This window comes from Apodemus sylvaticus, chromosome 3, assembly GCF_947179515.1.
Source record: "Apodemus sylvaticus chromosome 3, mApoSyl1.1, whole genome shotgun sequence".
Classification (NCBI taxonomy): Eukaryota; Metazoa; Chordata; class Mammalia; order Rodentia; family Muridae; genus Apodemus; species Apodemus sylvaticus.
The window spans coordinates 129757886-129774103 of record NC_067474.1 but is presented as its reverse complement, the minus strand read 5'-3'; the positions used below and the strand labels follow the sequence as shown (position 1 = coordinate 129774103).

At 51.9% G+C, this 16218-nt stretch overlaps 2 protein-coding genes across 9 annotated transcripts in view; both read right to left on the bottom strand.

The window, feature by feature from the left end:
• Nucleotides 1-1280: 1280 nt before the first annotated feature.
• Kncn (kinocilin) lies at nucleotides 1281-4251 on the bottom strand. Of its 2 annotated transcripts, none has more exons than XM_052175625.1 (4): nucleotides 4101-4251; nucleotides 2973-3041; nucleotides 2089-2193; nucleotides 1281-1360 (listed from the first exon to the last, which is right to left on the bottom strand). In XM_052175625.1, the coding sequence occupies exons 1-4, from the start codon at nucleotides 4249-4251 to the stop codon at nucleotides 1281-1283; spliced, it is 405 nt and encodes a 134-aa protein (XP_052031585.1). The 2 variants fall into 2 exon arrangements, with proteins under 2 accessions (XP_052031585.1, XP_052031587.1); XM_052175627.1 differs by having other exon boundaries at nucleotides 2089-2163.
• Nucleotides 4252-10249: 5998 nt separating this feature from the next.
• The window catches only part of Mknk1 (MAPK interacting serine/threonine kinase 1), a 39383-nt gene continuing 33414 nt past the window's right edge, over nucleotides 10250-16218 (bottom strand). For 5 of the 7 annotated variants that reach the window (XM_052177039.1, XM_052177041.1, XM_052177038.1 and 2 more), the window contains 4 exons: nucleotides 14716-14910; nucleotides 13969-14133; nucleotides 12900-12943; nucleotides 10250-11525 (listed from right to left, as the gene is read on the bottom strand). In XM_052177039.1, coding sequence (XP_052032999.1) covers nucleotides 11291-11525; nucleotides 12900-12943; nucleotides 13969-14133; nucleotides 14716-14910 — 639 coding nt within the window. In that variant the 3' untranslated portion in view covers nucleotides 10250-11290. The remainder of the gene's footprint in view (nucleotides 11526-12899; nucleotides 12944-13968; nucleotides 14134-14715; nucleotides 14911-16218) is intronic. The other 2 variants (XM_052177043.1, XM_052177044.1) reach the window with 2 other exon arrangements.

Genomic DNA, 16218 nt, shown 5'->3' with positions numbered 1-16218 from the left:
CGCCTGTTTCCCAAAGCCACGGGCTATCTTCTGTGTACCTGGCTTTCTGCTCTCATGCTTAACAAGGAGGAACAGACCATAGCCACTTAGGTGATCAGTTCTCCTTGAACTATTGGGGCAAAGTCATAGAAGGCTTCTGAGAAGAGTCGTCTGCACAGGTCCTGCAAGAATAAGACTGCTCCCAGCTTCTCTCCTCAAAGCAGGACAGGGAACAGATGTCTGTGGAGATCAAACAATGTTGCTGTTCCTGGAGGCTGTGGCAGCTTTCTGCCTGGGCATGAGCACCTGAACCTCCCCACCTCAAACTTACTGTGGAGATGCTGTAATGTACCTTCCCAGGAAAGCCTAGTGGGTAGTTTTTGTTTTTTCAACTTAAGTTAAGCCACTAGCATTTGCTGAGCAGCTACTGTGTGCCCTGCCTTGTTCTAGGGATTAGGGGGAAAAGTATATCTAGGTAGGCTTGAGAATTTATTTATTTATTTTTTGTGAGCGCTAGGGATAGAGTGATTGCCTAGTGTGTACAAGACCCTGGGATCAGTACTCAGAACAGAGAACAAAATTGCTAACTTTAGCTAGGCATCATTGAACACATAAGATGAACTTAGGCTATGAGATCCTGTCTTAAAACAAACACAATTGTCTTTGTGAAAAAGAATTCAAGCTTTCCTGGAGGTTCCAAGGCGGGGGGGGGGGGGGGACACAGGCTTCTAGAATAGGGCATGGGGGCCTTGTAGCTATGGGATTCTGAGCTGGCCTTCTAGAAGAAACAAGAAGCCTTCTTCTTGCAAAGAGGAATGGGGATAATAGGAGATGGAGGGCTGGGAGGAGATGGGGGGCTGGGAGGAGATGGGGGGCTGGGAGGGCTATCTGGAGCCTGGTCTGAAGAAGGCCAATAGCAACCGTGCCAGCATTGGACTTAGCTGGAAAGTTACCTTGCCAATGGTCACCTCTGCTCCTGACATAGACACAGTCTCAGCCAGGACTCCATCTGTGGTCAACTTCTATGGCCAGGATAAAGCAACCATCTCTGACTCTAGTCAAGGGCCTTTGATCAAATTCCAATAAGGGATCAATGAAGGAACAAAGTTGAGATGCTGTCCAGAACAATGAGGCCAGGGAAGAGGGTCCCGTGGGTCTTTCCACGATGCCAGGAGTGAAGAAATCTGCTAGGGAGAGCCTCACTGGAAGAGAAGGCAGGCCCAGCACTCCCAGGGCACACATCCGCATCTTCCAGCTTGAAGGAGGACCCTGAGTAGGGGGAGTGGGGAGGTGAGATGGGCTCAGCCCTCCTCAGTTCCCCGGCCTCCGGGCTTCAGCCTCTCCAGGGTTCTGGTCACCGTGGACAGGCCGCCGCGGGCTCCTGGAGGAGACAGCAGGACAGGGATGCCTGAGCGCAGATGCCCACTGAGATGTCAGATCAGGAAGCCCAAAGAGCAGGGGTCAGCATGCTCCAGGAGCCTAGGGCAGAGCTGGGATGGAGAGGGAGATGGGGAGCCCTAGGGACCAAGAACAGGGTGTGGAGCAGACTCAGGAGCTGCTGCTTCAGTCCTGGTCCCGCTGCCTCCCAGATGTGATCTTGGGTGTGTCAGGCAATCTTTCTGTTCCTCAGTTACCTCATATTAAAACACCAAAGAAAGCAGAAAAAAAATGAAGTTTATTATAGTACTTCCCAGCATGCCGTTTGTGAGAACCAAGCTGGGGTGGCATCTGGAATGGACCCTTCTGCTGAGTAAGCACTAGAGGGACGCATCAACACATGGGGTTGGGTTGCCTTGGAGACACTCCTCCCTCAGGGGAGGAGAAGATGCCTAGTTTCAGGTATCATTGCCAAGAGCCATGTTTCAGCACCAGGAGGAGAGTGGACAGTAACCAGGACATGAGGCCCAGTGGGTAAGGGAAAAGAAAGCAGGAGGCCCTCTGCTGGGCAGGACAGGGAAACACCAAAGACAAATGAGAAGGGCTTGCACCTCTGGAAGCTGATCGCTTGGGTGGGGACGCCTCCCTGCCTAAGACCTTCAAAGCTCCTCCCAGGACCTACAGAGCTGCCCAGTCTGAAAGCAGAAGCAAAAGATGGAGTCAGGCACTTACCTTCTTTATTGCCGTTGTTGCTAGATCTTCCCTCCCCATGGTCTGGTCCTGAGTTAGGATGGACTCTCAGGTTTCCTGCAGGATGAGAGCACCCCAAATTCCCATCTACTGGGTCATCCCCCAAATCAAGCCCAGCTTGAGAAAGGAAGTTCTTCCTGTTGTCTAATCTCCGTGGGTGGCTGTCTCTGCTCTCCTGTGCTCCTCTAGGTCACATTATCTAGGCTGATTTGGGAAGGGCAGAAGAAACAAATCCTTGAAAAAATGGTCGTGGTTTTTGTTTTGTTTTGCTTTTGAGACAGGATTTCCTTGTGTAGCCCTGGTTGTCCTGGCATTTACTACATAGACCAGGTTGGCCTGGAATTTGCTCTGTAGACCAGGCTGGTCTTGAACTAGAGATCTGTTTTTCTCTGCCTTCTTAGTGCTGAGATTAAAGGTGTGCGCCACCACACCTGGCCAGATGTGGTGGGTTACTAAGGAGGGAGGGAGGTGTATGTGAAGCCCCACAGGACTGAGGGTGTTGGGAGTTTGGGTGCGGGCTGTGGAAGTCAGGCGGAAACTATTAAGAGGTTGTGGGACTCCAGGCATTAGAGGGTCTTTACTGCGCTGGAGATGAGTGTGTCATCTGGAGAGCTTGGAGACTTTGGGAGTGAAAAGACTCTTAAGGGACACAGATTCCTGAGGTTTAGTTCTGTCTGCTCAAGCAGCTGCTGGATTCTGCTACTCTGTAGCCATGGTGACTCTGGCATACACCACACACCACACACACACACACACACACACACACACACACACACTCATCCAGGAGCATTCTCACATATGGGCATGCTCACTGACAGTCACTCACAGGTTGCACACAAAGGGTTTGTGGGGGAGGAAAGGCTCACCGATGGCAGGTAGGATGTGGTCCAGGTTGAACCGAGCCTTCAGGAAGGGGTAGGCGAAGATGAGGAGCCCTGAGGAGGGACACAGAAAATGCTGTGATGGAGAAAGCCTGAGTGATGTGAGATGCAGGAGGTTGGGGTGGGCGGTTTGTTTATGAAGGTGATGTAGGAGGCACAGGAACAAAGGATCAGGACTGTGGGATGTAAATGGGAGGTGTGTGTGTGTGTGTGTGTGTGTGTGTGTGTGTGTGTGTGCCTCCCCAGCACTCAGCCCTGACTGGGGATTCAGCACCTCTGTGGGGAAGGAGCTACAGACTCTGCAAGTCACAGGTGTGCAGGCCCTTGACTCTACTCTGCGCAGGTGAAGAACAGATTGGTTGCTCACTTGCTTTTTTTTGTTTTTTGTTTGTTTGTTTGTTTGTTTTTGTTTGTTTGTGTGTTTTTTTTGGTTTGTTTTTTGTTTTTTGTTTTTTTTTTTTTGCTAGAACTGGGCCAAGTAACACCAATATCACTGCCCCTTCCCCTTCCAGCTCTCTCCTCTCCCAAGACCTCTACTGTGGCCTTCTAGGCTCCACTGCTACTCCTCCCCACGCAGACCTGATGGCCAGAAAGCCACAGGTTGGGACCTGCCCTGCTGTCCTCCCAGACCAAATGCCCCTGGCACTCAGGGTTTGAAGACACAGAACTCCAGCTTCTCCTGGACAGGGAGGTGGGGTGAGAGATGGCATTCTACATTAATGGGCCTGACTAGGACAGACAGACAGACAGACAGACAGACAACTGTTTGCTGCTGATACAATGAGGAGAGTCTTTTGTCTGAGCTGTCTCGGTTTACAGGCCTCTATCACCCTACTCCAACCAGGCTGATGAATCCTGCCACAAACACAAGATCCCACCAGGTAAAGGTGTGGGACAGCAGCCTGCCCTCCTTTGTCATCCAGCACACTCAGCCAACCCCAGGCCGGCTCTCCTTCCTGCACTCCGAGGAGGCTGCACTGTTTATAACTTTGGCTTTCACGCTCTCCAGCCAATTCCCGCTGACCAGCCCAGCCCTTCACCTCTTATTCACCTCACCAGACTCCTGCTTCCCAGAAAACCCCCTCCCTCTGCCTCAGCCCCGTGTCTGCTCACCGAGCCCAGCAGCACCAAGAAAGATACCACCCACAGCAGCGGCAGCCTTGGACACGGAGACACCGATGATGATGCTGCCGGCCACCAGGCCAAGGGCCACACAGGCCAGCTGCAGGCAGCGGAAGTCTCTGGTGCTAATGGGGATGTCCATGCAGGTCTACCCAGGGCGCTGCTTCCAGGCCTTCTGGGAGTCTTGGCCTTCTTGGATGGATGCTTCCTTGTCAGGGCACTATATCCAGGGTGGAAACTTCTGGGCTGTACGTCTTTAGGCCGATCTGGGCCTGGGATTTATCTGCAACCTTATCCCACAGTTTTCCAGGAGCCCCAAGGCTTGACCTCAACACTCCAGTTTACTCCTCCTCCTGTGAAGAGTTCTGAAGCCAGAGGCCGCTCTTGGGGTCCCTGCTTGGCCACATTTCCACTCTGGCCAGGGTTCTAGGTAGGTGGGCCTGCACCATGGGCTCCTCCTCTATCAGCCATCAGCTGGGCCCAAGTTCTCTTGCTCAACTTTTGTCCCAGCTCTGTGGGCCCTGCTCAGTTGCCTTGGAGCCTGGGCCTATTAAAGTTTAAAGAAATGCAAGGCGGGGTCAGGGGCAGGCCTAGGAAACAGGTTTCTCAGAGGTGCAGGCAGCAAGCAGGTGATGAGTTATTCACGAGCCTCGCCTGCAATATGAGCTTCCCTTGCATCCCCAGGCTCCAGTGGGCAGACAGCCTAGGTTCCACTGTGGGTTCCTTCCTGAGCAGGAAGACTGACTGGGCTCATGGCTTCCTGTGGTGCTCAGTGGGTAAGGATGTGAGGAGACTCCCCAGTCATGTGCTCAAGGCTGATTCTGCTGGTCTCTGCCCCTTGGCCTAGAGGTGCACCTGGGGCCCTGCTTGGAACCATGGAGGGAGGGATGGCCCTCCATGTCTCCTGTCTTCCCTGTGCCTCCCATGCTTCTCCAACCCTTCTGTCAGCCGCTGGCCCTAGGTAGGGCTGAGAGGTCTTAGCCTAAGTCTTGATCTTAAGAAGCCCCATTGATCTCAGGTAGGCACTGGTAGCACCCCATGTTAGCTTCTAGTAGGAGGAACAGCTAAGCCCTGGCAATTCCTGGCTGGGAAGAGCCAGTTGGGTAGGGTAGGGTTGGACAGAGGAACTGGGGAACAAGTGTCATGAAGTTGGGACATGGTAGGGACCTCTTAGCTTGAGTACCTCTACCTAGGCTGGCTGACCTGGTGAACCTGTTTGGAGGACCAACTGAACTGAGCCCGAGTAGCGGTAACACAATCAGGCAGTCCTGATTCCTGCCCTTCTTTCCTAGAGCCTAGTACCAGTCCTCATCAACACTTGCAATCCCTGGACCTGTATGAATCAGGGCATTCCCAGTCTTCCAGCTATTCCCTGCTCGAACCTGGGGACGCTTCTCAAGGTCACATTATCCCTTTCATTGCCCGTTTCTTACCACCAGGCCTTCGGTCCCACCAGCCTCACAATCCCCTCCCTCCACCGTTTCTCCCTCCTCAAGCTCTTCTTTCCTTTCCCTGCTGAGCATCTGCCTGGAGCTTGCAAACCTTCCTTTGTCCCTCAAGACCTACATGGACAGCCATTCCTGCGCAGCCTTTGTGACCATGTCTGGGCTGTTGTGCCGCCCCACTGAAGGATTCCTTCCTCTTCTTTGCTCTGTTTCTTTTGGAGACTGTGAACTCTGCTACTGATTCTGGCCTGCTTCTCCCCTCTGGGTATATCTGCACTGGGCTGGGCAGGAGGGAAGCTTAGCTGGGGTTGGTGGTTAGGCAGATCTTGGTTGGGGTCAATGCGAGAGAAACAACCTTCTCCGGAGTCAACTTTTAGTGAAACAGCTCTTAATTGGGGGCAGAGATAAGGGCTGTATAAACCTTGGGGAGTTGGTAGGGGCTTTGGGGATGAATGTACATCACTGGCTGGGGCTGAGGGGCTGGAGAATGCTTCATTTGCATGAAGAGGAATTCCAGGTGAGAGGAAGTTTAATCTGTATCCTGGCCACCAGGCTACATGACTACCTCAAGGGTGGCAGAGATCGGGATGCAAAACTACGTGCTGGTCATACAGGTCCAGAGCAGAGAGGAAACAGTTTTACAGATGCTGGTCTCAGGATGAGAGTTTTCTAGGTTTGGATAGGTCTCAACTTCACAGCTTCTTCCCCTATAGCACCCCACCCCATTTCCCAGTTACATGGCCTTCCAGCCTCACACTCTGCAGAATGCTATGCTACAGAGACCTGGCTGAAGCTTCTGGATAAAGGATAGGACGGAGCTCTGGGCTTGGCCCAACATTTCCACCTTGAGTCATTAGAGAAAAGAGGGCATAAAGTAAGCCCTGTCTCTATCAATAGTCTGCTCATGCTTTACAGTGTGGGGGAGGGGTCAAACAGGTCCCAAGGGCACCTGAAGGGAGCCTCCACTGTAGGACCACAGAGCTTGGATGGCCTCTCAGCTCCCATAAAGATGGAGCCTCTGAAGCCAAGCATTCCACTGCCATCTCCATGTTTCCAGGACAAGGCCTGAGTTTTCCTCTAATTCATCACCAGTTTATATCTCACGTCTCTGTCCTTTGTAAAGCATTTCTGAGCTAGCTTTAGCAGGAGTTGTCAAAATAAATGGCCATGAATGTGCGCTCCCTCAGGAGTCACATCGCTGCCCACAATGCCTTGCCTCCCACTCGCTCTTGAGTGTTGGCATCACTAGGGGTTAGTAGAGCCAGTCCCAGCTCCTCTCAAGGTCCAAGGCCAAGAGTGGCTCCCACACAGTCATCAAGACAGAGGCTCTGGGGCTGGGCTGGCCTTCACCACTTGCTCTGTCTTACATCAGGCACCAGCCTAGGTACTGTACCTCAAGCTAGATTCAAGAAAATTCTGATCTCTAAAACCCAGAGTCCAAATTCAAAGGTAGACGTTCCGTTTGGCACTGTAGAGGCACTGGGGAGATGGCTCAGTCAGTAAAGCGCTTGCTGTGCAAGCATGAGGACTTCAACTTGATTCCCAGAACAAACACTAAAAGCCAGGCATGGCGTCACACACTAATAATTCCACTGCTACAGAGGGCAAAGACAGGTCCCTGAAGTTCATGTATCTGAATTTGGCCAGCCGATGTATCTGAATCAGTAAGTCTCAGGTCTCCATGAAAAACTTTTCTTTCAGAAACAAAACCAAACCCCAGGATGAATGACTCCTGAACACCTGAGCTTGACGTCTGGCCTCTCCACGCATGCACACGCATGTGCGCATGCACCACACATAAGCACTCAACTGCTTGCTCTCCCATTCTTCCTTCATTGTAGGCTAGACAACTCCTGAGGAAATACATGCTGATCCCTGAGTGATTTACATGCAGTTAGAGATGAGTTCAAGGAAACCGTCTGTGGAGACGGTGAGTTGCAGCGGCCTAGGCTCCGTGAGTTCTTAGCCTTTCCAAGGACCAGAGTCCTTCTCGTGGGAGCCTGGGTTCTCCTGGAACCATAGGACTCAGAGCCCCACTGAGCCATGGCTCACACTCAGCCCCACACAGACTCTCTCTCGTCTCCAGGGAGGCAAAGGCTGAGAGGGTGTCTGCCTACAGAGATGTCCGCCCATGGTGAGTGTCTGCTGTGGAGGTGCCCGACTGTGGAAGGTGTCTGTCTATGCCCGTTCTTTCTCAGAAATGCCACGTCCAAGTGTGGGTTGAGTGTGTGGAGGGAATGATTGAACGAGACCCAGTTTAGTTTGGTTCTACTTATTTTCCATGATGGGTGAGAACCCCGAACAGTGTGATTAATTCACGGGTCCCCTGGGGGACGGGCAGCTTTCTTGGATGGTTCAGAAGCTGAAGTCAGGGAAGCAGCTTCCAAGGCAACTGCTACCATGGAAACAAGAATGTCAGCCTTCTGGGGACCTTGCTCCTAGGGTCTCTCCAGATCTGAAGCCGCTGGAGTCGTCGGCATGAACAATGTAAGCTGGCTGTGGAGCTGGGTCTGGCAAGGGCAGTGGGCCAGGAGGGAGAAGAGGCCCCAGGGTCCAAGGTGGACACATGGAAGCCCAGGGACTTGGCCATCCACGGCCAGAGCTCCCAGGGTCCAATTAGAACTAGTACTGAAGCTAGACCAATGGCCTCTAGGTGGATTTGAGAAATGAGGCCCGAGGTCTGAGACATTTTGTTGTTGTTTTTTTGGTTTTTCGAGACAGGGCTTCTTTGTAAAGCCCTGGCTGTCCTGGAACTCACTCTGTAGACCAGGCTAGCCTCGAACTCAGAAATCCGCCTGCCTCTGCCTCCCAAGTGCTGGGATTAAAGGTGTGTGCCACCACTGCCCAAGGTCTGAGGCATTCTAGGCGGCTTAGAACCAGTTCTCTTTCCAAGATGGAAGGACTGCCAGAGATAGTTGATAGCAGAGACACGAATGTCATTAGCGTCTGTCATCTCCTTGAAGCTGGCTCCCTGAAGACTACAGTCCGGAGTGATCCCTGGGGCTGGAAAACTGGCTTTACCATCCATCCTAAGCCTCAAGGCTTAGGCGAAGCGCCATGCCTCAGAGCTCCCTCTGAGCGCCCTCCATGTCTCTGTCCAGCAGAGCTATGACATCGTGGTACCCCAGGGAACAGTGGCACAGGCAGGACCAGAACCCAAAACCTCCAGCTTCCAATAGCAGGCGGTTCCCTGGCACTCCGGCTGGCCCTCTGACAGTCCCTGGACACAGTGGTGGGCAGAACAGCCAATTAAAATAAGGATCTCCAGGGCCAGAGACTGGACATCTCAAAGTTAGATCAATCTACATACCATGCAGGGCCTCTCAGGACTCCCCGGGAAGGTGAGGGGTGGTATTACTAAGCTTGGTGTTATAGTTTTATTAATTCTACCCAGGAGACAAGTGCAGCAAGATAACTAAGGATAGTGGACTACCTGCTGGATGTTCCTAGATCAGCACGACTCTTTATCATTCCTTCATAATTTTTACAGCTTGATGTGCTAAACACCGCCATCCTCACTGAGAGCTGCTAAGAGATGAACTTGTAAGCAATTTGTCTGGGAAACAAAGCCCACGGAGTGGCTGAGTTGGGACTGGAACCAAAGCACCAAGGCTCTGGATTCCAAGCTTCACTGGAAGGAATTCAAGTCCCACCATTCATTCCCAGCTATCCTGCCCTGGGACACCTTCTTTTACTTTGTCTGCCTGTTTTTCATGTCCAGTGGAAAATATACATGTGAAAATAATAGCATGTACCCATAGAACAGCTGTGCAAACAAAATGCCTGCAAACTTAGAATGGACCTACCACTTTATAAATGTACAATTGTTAGCAAAACCAAAGCTGCATTGTATCATTTAAACAGCTTTCTAGGGGAGTGGGACCAGTGTGTGTGTGTGTGTGTGTGTGTATAGTATACAACTTGAGTAAAGGCCAGAAGGATGAGGGCCTGGGGTCTGGAGCTGCAGCAAGATTGGGGACCTGTTGGAGGACTGACCAGGCCAGTGCCCAGGTCCACAGACAGAATTCATTTCCTAGTTCTGGATGTCCAGGGGCTGGGAGCCTTTGGGCCATTCTGCAAATCTGGTTTTCCAGCTGACCTCACCTCAGAATGAGGAGATGCAAAGGGAAGACCACCAACCATGCCACCCAAATATGCAGGCATTCATACTACAGGATAACAGGTAGCCCGTGACCCTGTTACCAGATGTCCTCTTGACACCTTGGGAAGTTAAAGTCCCTTTCCAACCAGCTCCCTCAAGTCTGGGTACAGGTGGGAGGCACGATTTCTCTTTGTCATCAATTCTGGTCGCACAAGGGCAGTCCTGGGCATACATCAGGTCTGCAATAAAGGCATAGTAATGCTTTAGACAGGGAAATATGGTTTTCTGTGGGGGTGGTTACAGGGTCCTCTTATAGCTCCTTTTGAAACCTGTTATGTGATGGCTTCTGATCCTGCCTCAACCTCTTCTTGGTAAACAGCCTCTCAAAAGCGGAGTTGTTTATTATAGATGTGGTGTTTGATAAATTTCATTTCTTCAACTACAAACAGAAGAGCAAGTCTCGCCTTGTGGACCCATTGGTGTTATATCTGGGAATCCTCCTTCCGCCTCGTTAGGCCCAGCCTCCATCTTGGAGGTCTGCCCCCTCCTCAAGGCTGCAACTGAAGAAAGCACCACCAAGCCTGCCACAGGCAGAATTTTAAATTATTTATTAAAACAAGCACAAGTCATGAGAGAACTTTGGTAATTGTGGTTGACTAATGTTGTATGTCATGTATGCAAATCTGTTTTATGTGACTCCACAGCTTATGACAGTGGCTGTGCCTTCATGTCTGGGGCAGAAGGCACAGCATTCCTCAGAGCATGGCGCAGGGCTTCCGCCCAGACACAGCAGTCTGACTGCCCTGGGTGTGTGCCTCTCTCCATGACCTGGGAGAAGGCAGCAGTCTCTAATATTTTCATCATAGTAACAGCTTAAAATCGGTTGGGACTGTGGGGAAGAAAGTTAAAACCCAAGTGCATGGATATCTGCTTGGGGAAACCCATGGGCTTGCAGTTTGAAGTTCTATGACTGCTGGAAAAACATGGTTAAAAAAAGCAAACATATTTTAAAAAAGAAATAATACTGACTTTAGCAGCAATCCCAAACATGGAAGAGGATGATAAATGAGGGACACATTTCGGTCACGGCAAGGAAAGATTATGTGCTACAGACTGGAAGACTGATCTGGTTCCCTGCCCTTCCTCAATTGAGGGGTGCTTTGCTCAGCCAGGGGGAGGGCAGGCAGAGAGGACGTCTGTAGGACAGAGGAAGGTGGGAGGATCGCCGGAAGGTGACAGTGCAGGGGAGAAGAGGCATGTGTGTCCGCAGCTTCTGTCAGCTCCTGGAAGCCGGCTCCCCGAAGGCTGCAGCCCAAGCAGCCCCCACCGCAAGCTGGATCCGGGATCTGCACACTGGGAGCATTTGGAGCCCGGCAAAGAGATGTTCCTGCTGCAGGCGATTATGCAAAGTGACAAGTGATTGCTTTCCTTTTCAAAGACAACCCCTTTAGAAAACGCTTTCTCCTTTGAGGACTCAAGGGAAATGGGGGATGGGTGGGAACCCGGGAGCCTTTGTGGCTGGTAAAGGCCTGCTGGGGCTGCAGGGCAGGTCCCTCTGCCTGCTTCACACTTTGACCTTACAGATTTTCAGGGGGCACCGCCAGGACAGGTCTACAAGGTGTGCCTGCAGTGGATCAGAGCCCTGCCGATGTCGAACACGGGTTTGCATCTCGGCTTCGGCCAGCCTGAGCCAGGGCTCGCCTTCGAGCCAGGCGAGATTTGGATGGGGGGGACAGCTTCATGGAGCAGAGGCCCTCGGCTAGGGCCTCCTGTTCCTCAGCCAGTTCATTCTCCTCATGCTGAGACAGCTGGCGGTTAAGGGCAATGGCTTCAGCTGCGAAGAGCGTCAAGTCCATGGTGCTGCTGTTTCTGCAGGGGCCAGGGAAGGCACGGAGAGGAGGGCAGCGGGATTGAGATCGGCCTCGCAGGCTCCCGGATGTACCTACCCGCGGCTGGATTCCACAATCCAGTGGATTTGCCTGGGCCATGATGCTCTCTCCAAAGCACCTTTGCCTGGTTTAGAAGCCCGCTTGACTAAGATGAGATTGGGCTTTGAGCCTTATGGGCAGGAGAGTCAGGGCAAATGGTCCCTTCTAAGCGCACCCACTTCCAGGCTCTCCCGCTGCCCCAGCTAGGCGCGGCAGCTGTCTCCTTCCCCCACAAGCGGGGGCTCTGGTACAGGCCTGTGCTACTTCCATCTGTGCTCCTAGAGCCTAGCCCTGGTGGGCATCTGCCAGACATTTTGGGGTCTGTTGAGTTATCATCTTAGAGGGACCTGGGGTTTGGCACGAGGAAGCATCTGCAGCAGCTTAGCCGGGTGGGAATGCCCTCCAGGTGGGGGCAGCCTGCGGTGAACAGAGAGACCCATTTGGGTAGCTCCTCTTAAAAGTTGCGGTGGTTCAGAGCCCCATGGATGCTGACTATGGGTTTACATGAGGCTGAATTCCCAAGGGAGTGCCTGCCCAGCCTAGCTCCATCGCTGTGGGCAGAGCTTGGTAAGAATTTATCTACAGCTGCTCTGTGTCCTAGAACAAGTTAACTCGAGCCTGATGACTCTTACCTTTTCCATCTCTAAAAGGATTCTGGAAAACTTAAGTTTGTTGTGAAGAAACAGCATAGTCATGGGCTGCATGGCATTTCAGTTGCTGACACACACCATGTGATTCTATTACCCAGTGTCATCTCTGATGACTCTACATGATGAAATTGTATTTTTCTCTTTTCTATTTTTAGTGCTGGGGTCTGAAGTCTGGGCCTTTCTCTCACTGCGTTTTTTAGGATGGACCCTGGTCTTTGAGCAACACATGACTGTGCGTGAAATGCCTTTAGTACCACACTGGACATGTGGTAAGTATTTAAGACACAGAGGCCATTATCATTCTTGTGTGCCTAGCAGTATATGTGGCAACTTGTCCCTCTGCCTTACAGAGGCCCTGACCCCCTCCTCTCCTTTTGCTAGGAGCAGAACCCTCCCGTGAGGATGATCCGGAGATGAGGACCATCTTTGGGGTGTAAATGGTGATTCAGTCATGTTCGAGTGAGTAGAAAACAGGGGTTTTCCTGAAAAGAGGGGCTGAGATGAAGCTGAGAGAGAGGAATATGGAGATCAATAGAGGACTGAGGGGTAGTGGCCAAGAACTCTCAGGAGAGGGCCTCAGAGCCTGAAGACGGGCCCATCCCCCACACGTGGCTGAGCTCTGAGGGAAGGCCAAGGCCAAGGCAGCGGTAGGATGGAAGGTTTACCTCTGAAGGACTTGCGGCGTGGGGAGTCCCCTTTCTGGAGCTTGCTAGAATGGGAAGGACAGATTGTGGTAATACTGCTCCCACCTTCCAAGAGCTGCCCCCACCCAGGCCGGGAGAGGGGTGTGTTACTGCAGGTGCATGGCCCATCATGGAGACTTGGCTATGCTCACAGGGAGAAGCACACTCTGAGGTCACGGATGCCTCTGCAGACAGCCAGCCCTCTCTCCCCTTTCCTGTTAAAGCCTTAATCACTTCCTAATACCCAGTTCAAAGTCACTTTCCCTGCCACTCTCCCTCCCCACGTCAAGCAGAGGCCTCGCTCCTCTATGTCCCCTCTAGCTTTCTCCAGCATCCATTACACCGTTCCACAAGGTCTACCTCTCTCCAGGCCTGGGCCATGCTCTCTCTTGGCTTGGCTCTGGCATGCAGTGGATGGGAATTAGCTACTGAACAGCCCTGCCATCTCTCTGGGCAGGCAATGCTTGCCCCCTCCCAGCCAGCGGCAGGGTGACAGAGGCTGGTTAGGGCCTGGCAGACCAAGGACAAAGACTTCTTGGAGGGAAGAGCTCACGTCCTGTGACTGACCATGGAGGAGGTAGTTTTATAGTGAGGACTTGGTTTCTGAATTCATGGAAAACACCACCACTTGCCTTTAGGGCCCTGCCTCTCAGTTGCAAGGAGAATCACATGACCCGAATGCAGTCACATAAGCTGCAGGGCCTTGCTTGCCTCTGAGTACTCTTAGCTAATAATGTTTTATACCATAGACCCTGAACGGTAATGCCAGACTGCTTCCTGGGATGGGTGCCTCTGCTAACAGCGGGATCCATGTGTCAAATCCTCACAGAGTACTAGGGGTTTGGTAAGAGGGGGTGGCCAGGTTGAGAGGCAAATCTATGGTGCATCAAGGGGCTGCGTCAGGAGTTATTCCTTCTAGCACAGGATGACTGGAGCTGCTGCCCCACCTGTCCCCAGCTTGGGGGGAGCCGCACTGTGAGGTGAGAGCTTCCCTGTGACACCTCCTGTAGGCCAGTAGAGGCGTCATGCCACCCATCCTGTGGTCACTCACCCCTTGTACCCATGGATGCTGCAGAACTTGGGCAGCGCTGAGTCTTTGCTTCGCATCTCGAACCAGGAGCTTAGAGATGAGGTCTTTGGCCTCGGTGGAGATGTGAGCCCAGTCTTTGTCAGGAAACTCATACTTGCCTTCCTGGATGCTCTCAAACAGCTTGTTCTAGGTGAAGAGAGTTCCTTCTGAGGTCACACTGGCCAGGGATGGGCAGGATGTGCTGCTACTTATCTGGTCACCCTGACTCCAACTCTGCTAGAAGTGTTGCTCATGGTTTGAGAATGACAAGGACAGAGCCTCCCTCCTAAATTTCCCCGAGGTCCCTCAGTAATACTCAATGACTGAGGAAGGCAAAATGGCTATGCCACTTGTAGGACAGAAGAGGTGATATACAACAGTGTCCATCCAACAGAGCCCGTTCCTGGTTCCTTTCCTGAAACCTGCTCCGCTGCCAACATGCTACCTTCTGCCCCCGGCAGTGCACACGCCTGCCCATCTCTTGCTCTGTACTTATCCCACCTACTTACAGGCCTTGTTTCTTCCCCAGGGACAGGCATACTTGAGTGTGTTCAGACCTGCTGCTCTCAACAACCCTCCCCGCAAGTATGATAGCTAGCCAAATGTCTATCTCTGTTTTACATCTGGTTTCCCCCTCAGCCTGGGGACAGTCTCCTATCTTAAACCTGTTTGGTACCCCACAATCATGCTGACCTCACCTATGCCCAGCGAGGCCCAGGTGGCACTTACCTGGCACATCCTGCATACCTCTCCCCGGTCCCAGCCACAGTCAGCCCCACAGTGACCTACAAAGGGGGGGTAGCCACTCAGCATGATGTAGAGGACCACACCCAGGCTCCACAGGTCACAGCGCTTGTCATAGAAAGTAGCCTCGTCCCTAAAGACCTCCACCACCTCAGGTGCCATATACTCTGCAGAGCCGCACTGTAGGATAAGGGCACGGGAAGAGGAGATGGCAAAGAGAGAGGGTGAGTTCTCGGGCGAGCAGATGGCGAAGTGAAGAATGTATTTCAAGCAAGAGGAAGGAAGGATAAAGTCACAGACAGAAGTCCTTGGGAAAGCTGCAGGTCTCACCAGCACCTCAAAGACACAAAGAGAAGTGTCAGCTAAGGTCTCACCGCTATGGCTCACACGGCCACGTTACCTTCCTGTCTTTTTGGGTCCTTCTCCAGTGGTCCCAGGAGCACGTTCCTACCTCATCTCTCTATAAGCAGACCTTGTATGTATACATGCCAAGAATGGCGGGGGAGAGGGATCTGAGGAGATTTGCCTCCATCCCTTATAGGGTTTTTAAGGTGACTCTTGCCCAGCTTTCCACTAGCTTAGAGGAAGGAAACCTAATGGTTTAAAATTCAGAGGCCATCAAGTCTTGAACTCTGATGAAATGGCCAATCTCCTTGCCCTTTAAAAAGAGAAGGTTCAGGATGGACAGTGGCAGAGCCAGGCAGCCTCAGGCCGAGACGCCCTGAGCTCTTGCACAGGAGAGTACTGGGAGGAAGAAAAGACACACGTTTTGCTTCCTCCTTGTTATTTCAGGCTCACCGACTCCCACTCGTAACTAATTTGATTAGAGAATGGTGAGTGCTCTTAAGAACAGATAGTTTGTTTGCTTCTGGTAATTAGAGTTAATGAATTTGAAAACAAGGGAACACTGTATGTTGGATGCCGATATGAAAACATTCCTAATACTGTTGCTTAGAATAAGACACAATATAAGCATATTTAAAGGCAAGTCTTTAAAGAAAAAGGCTATTAGCAAAATTCACTGATGGAACCATACAAATCTCAAAAGAATCATCGTAATTACAGCACATTAAGTATGTGTGAGAGATGTCTTCTGGGGAACGCCCAGCATTACCATTTGAAATGTGAAATGTGGAGGAGGAGAAACATTAGGAAAAGTGATCCTCTGTGCAAGATGTCTGGGACCTCACCATCTTCCCCGAGCAGGAACCATGTACAGTCCTGGGTGGGGTGATCGCTCCTATCCTCTATACAGGGGATGAGGGACTTACAGGGCTCACTGGAGCCCATGTGCAACAGGGCAGTGTCTGTTTTCATCTGGGGAGGAGTCGGGATGCGGCCTGTGCTTGTGGAGAACATGGGCTCCTCTTTGCCACTCTAGTGGCAGTTTCATTAGCTTCTGGGTGGGGCTGGTTTGAGGGCCAAAGGACCACTCAGGCTCAAGAAGTGCAATGCGGGGCTTCCTTTCCTATCCTTCTGTTCTGGGTG

Excerpts from the sequence above, each read along its gene's own strand:
- Kncn (XM_052175625.1), bottom strand. The coding sequence starts at position 4,251 with ATGGACATCCCCATTAGCACCAGAGACTTCCGCTGCCTGCAGCTGGCC. Across the intron at positions 3,042-4,100 it reads TCTTGGTGCTGCTGGGCTCG|GGCTCCTCATCTTCGCCTAC; the intron begins GTGAGCAGACAC and ends GTCCCTCCTCAG. Across the intron at positions 2,194-2,972 it reads CCACATCCTACCTGCCATCG|ATGGGAATTTGGGGTGCTCT; the intron begins GTGAGCCTTTCC and ends ATGACCCAGTAG.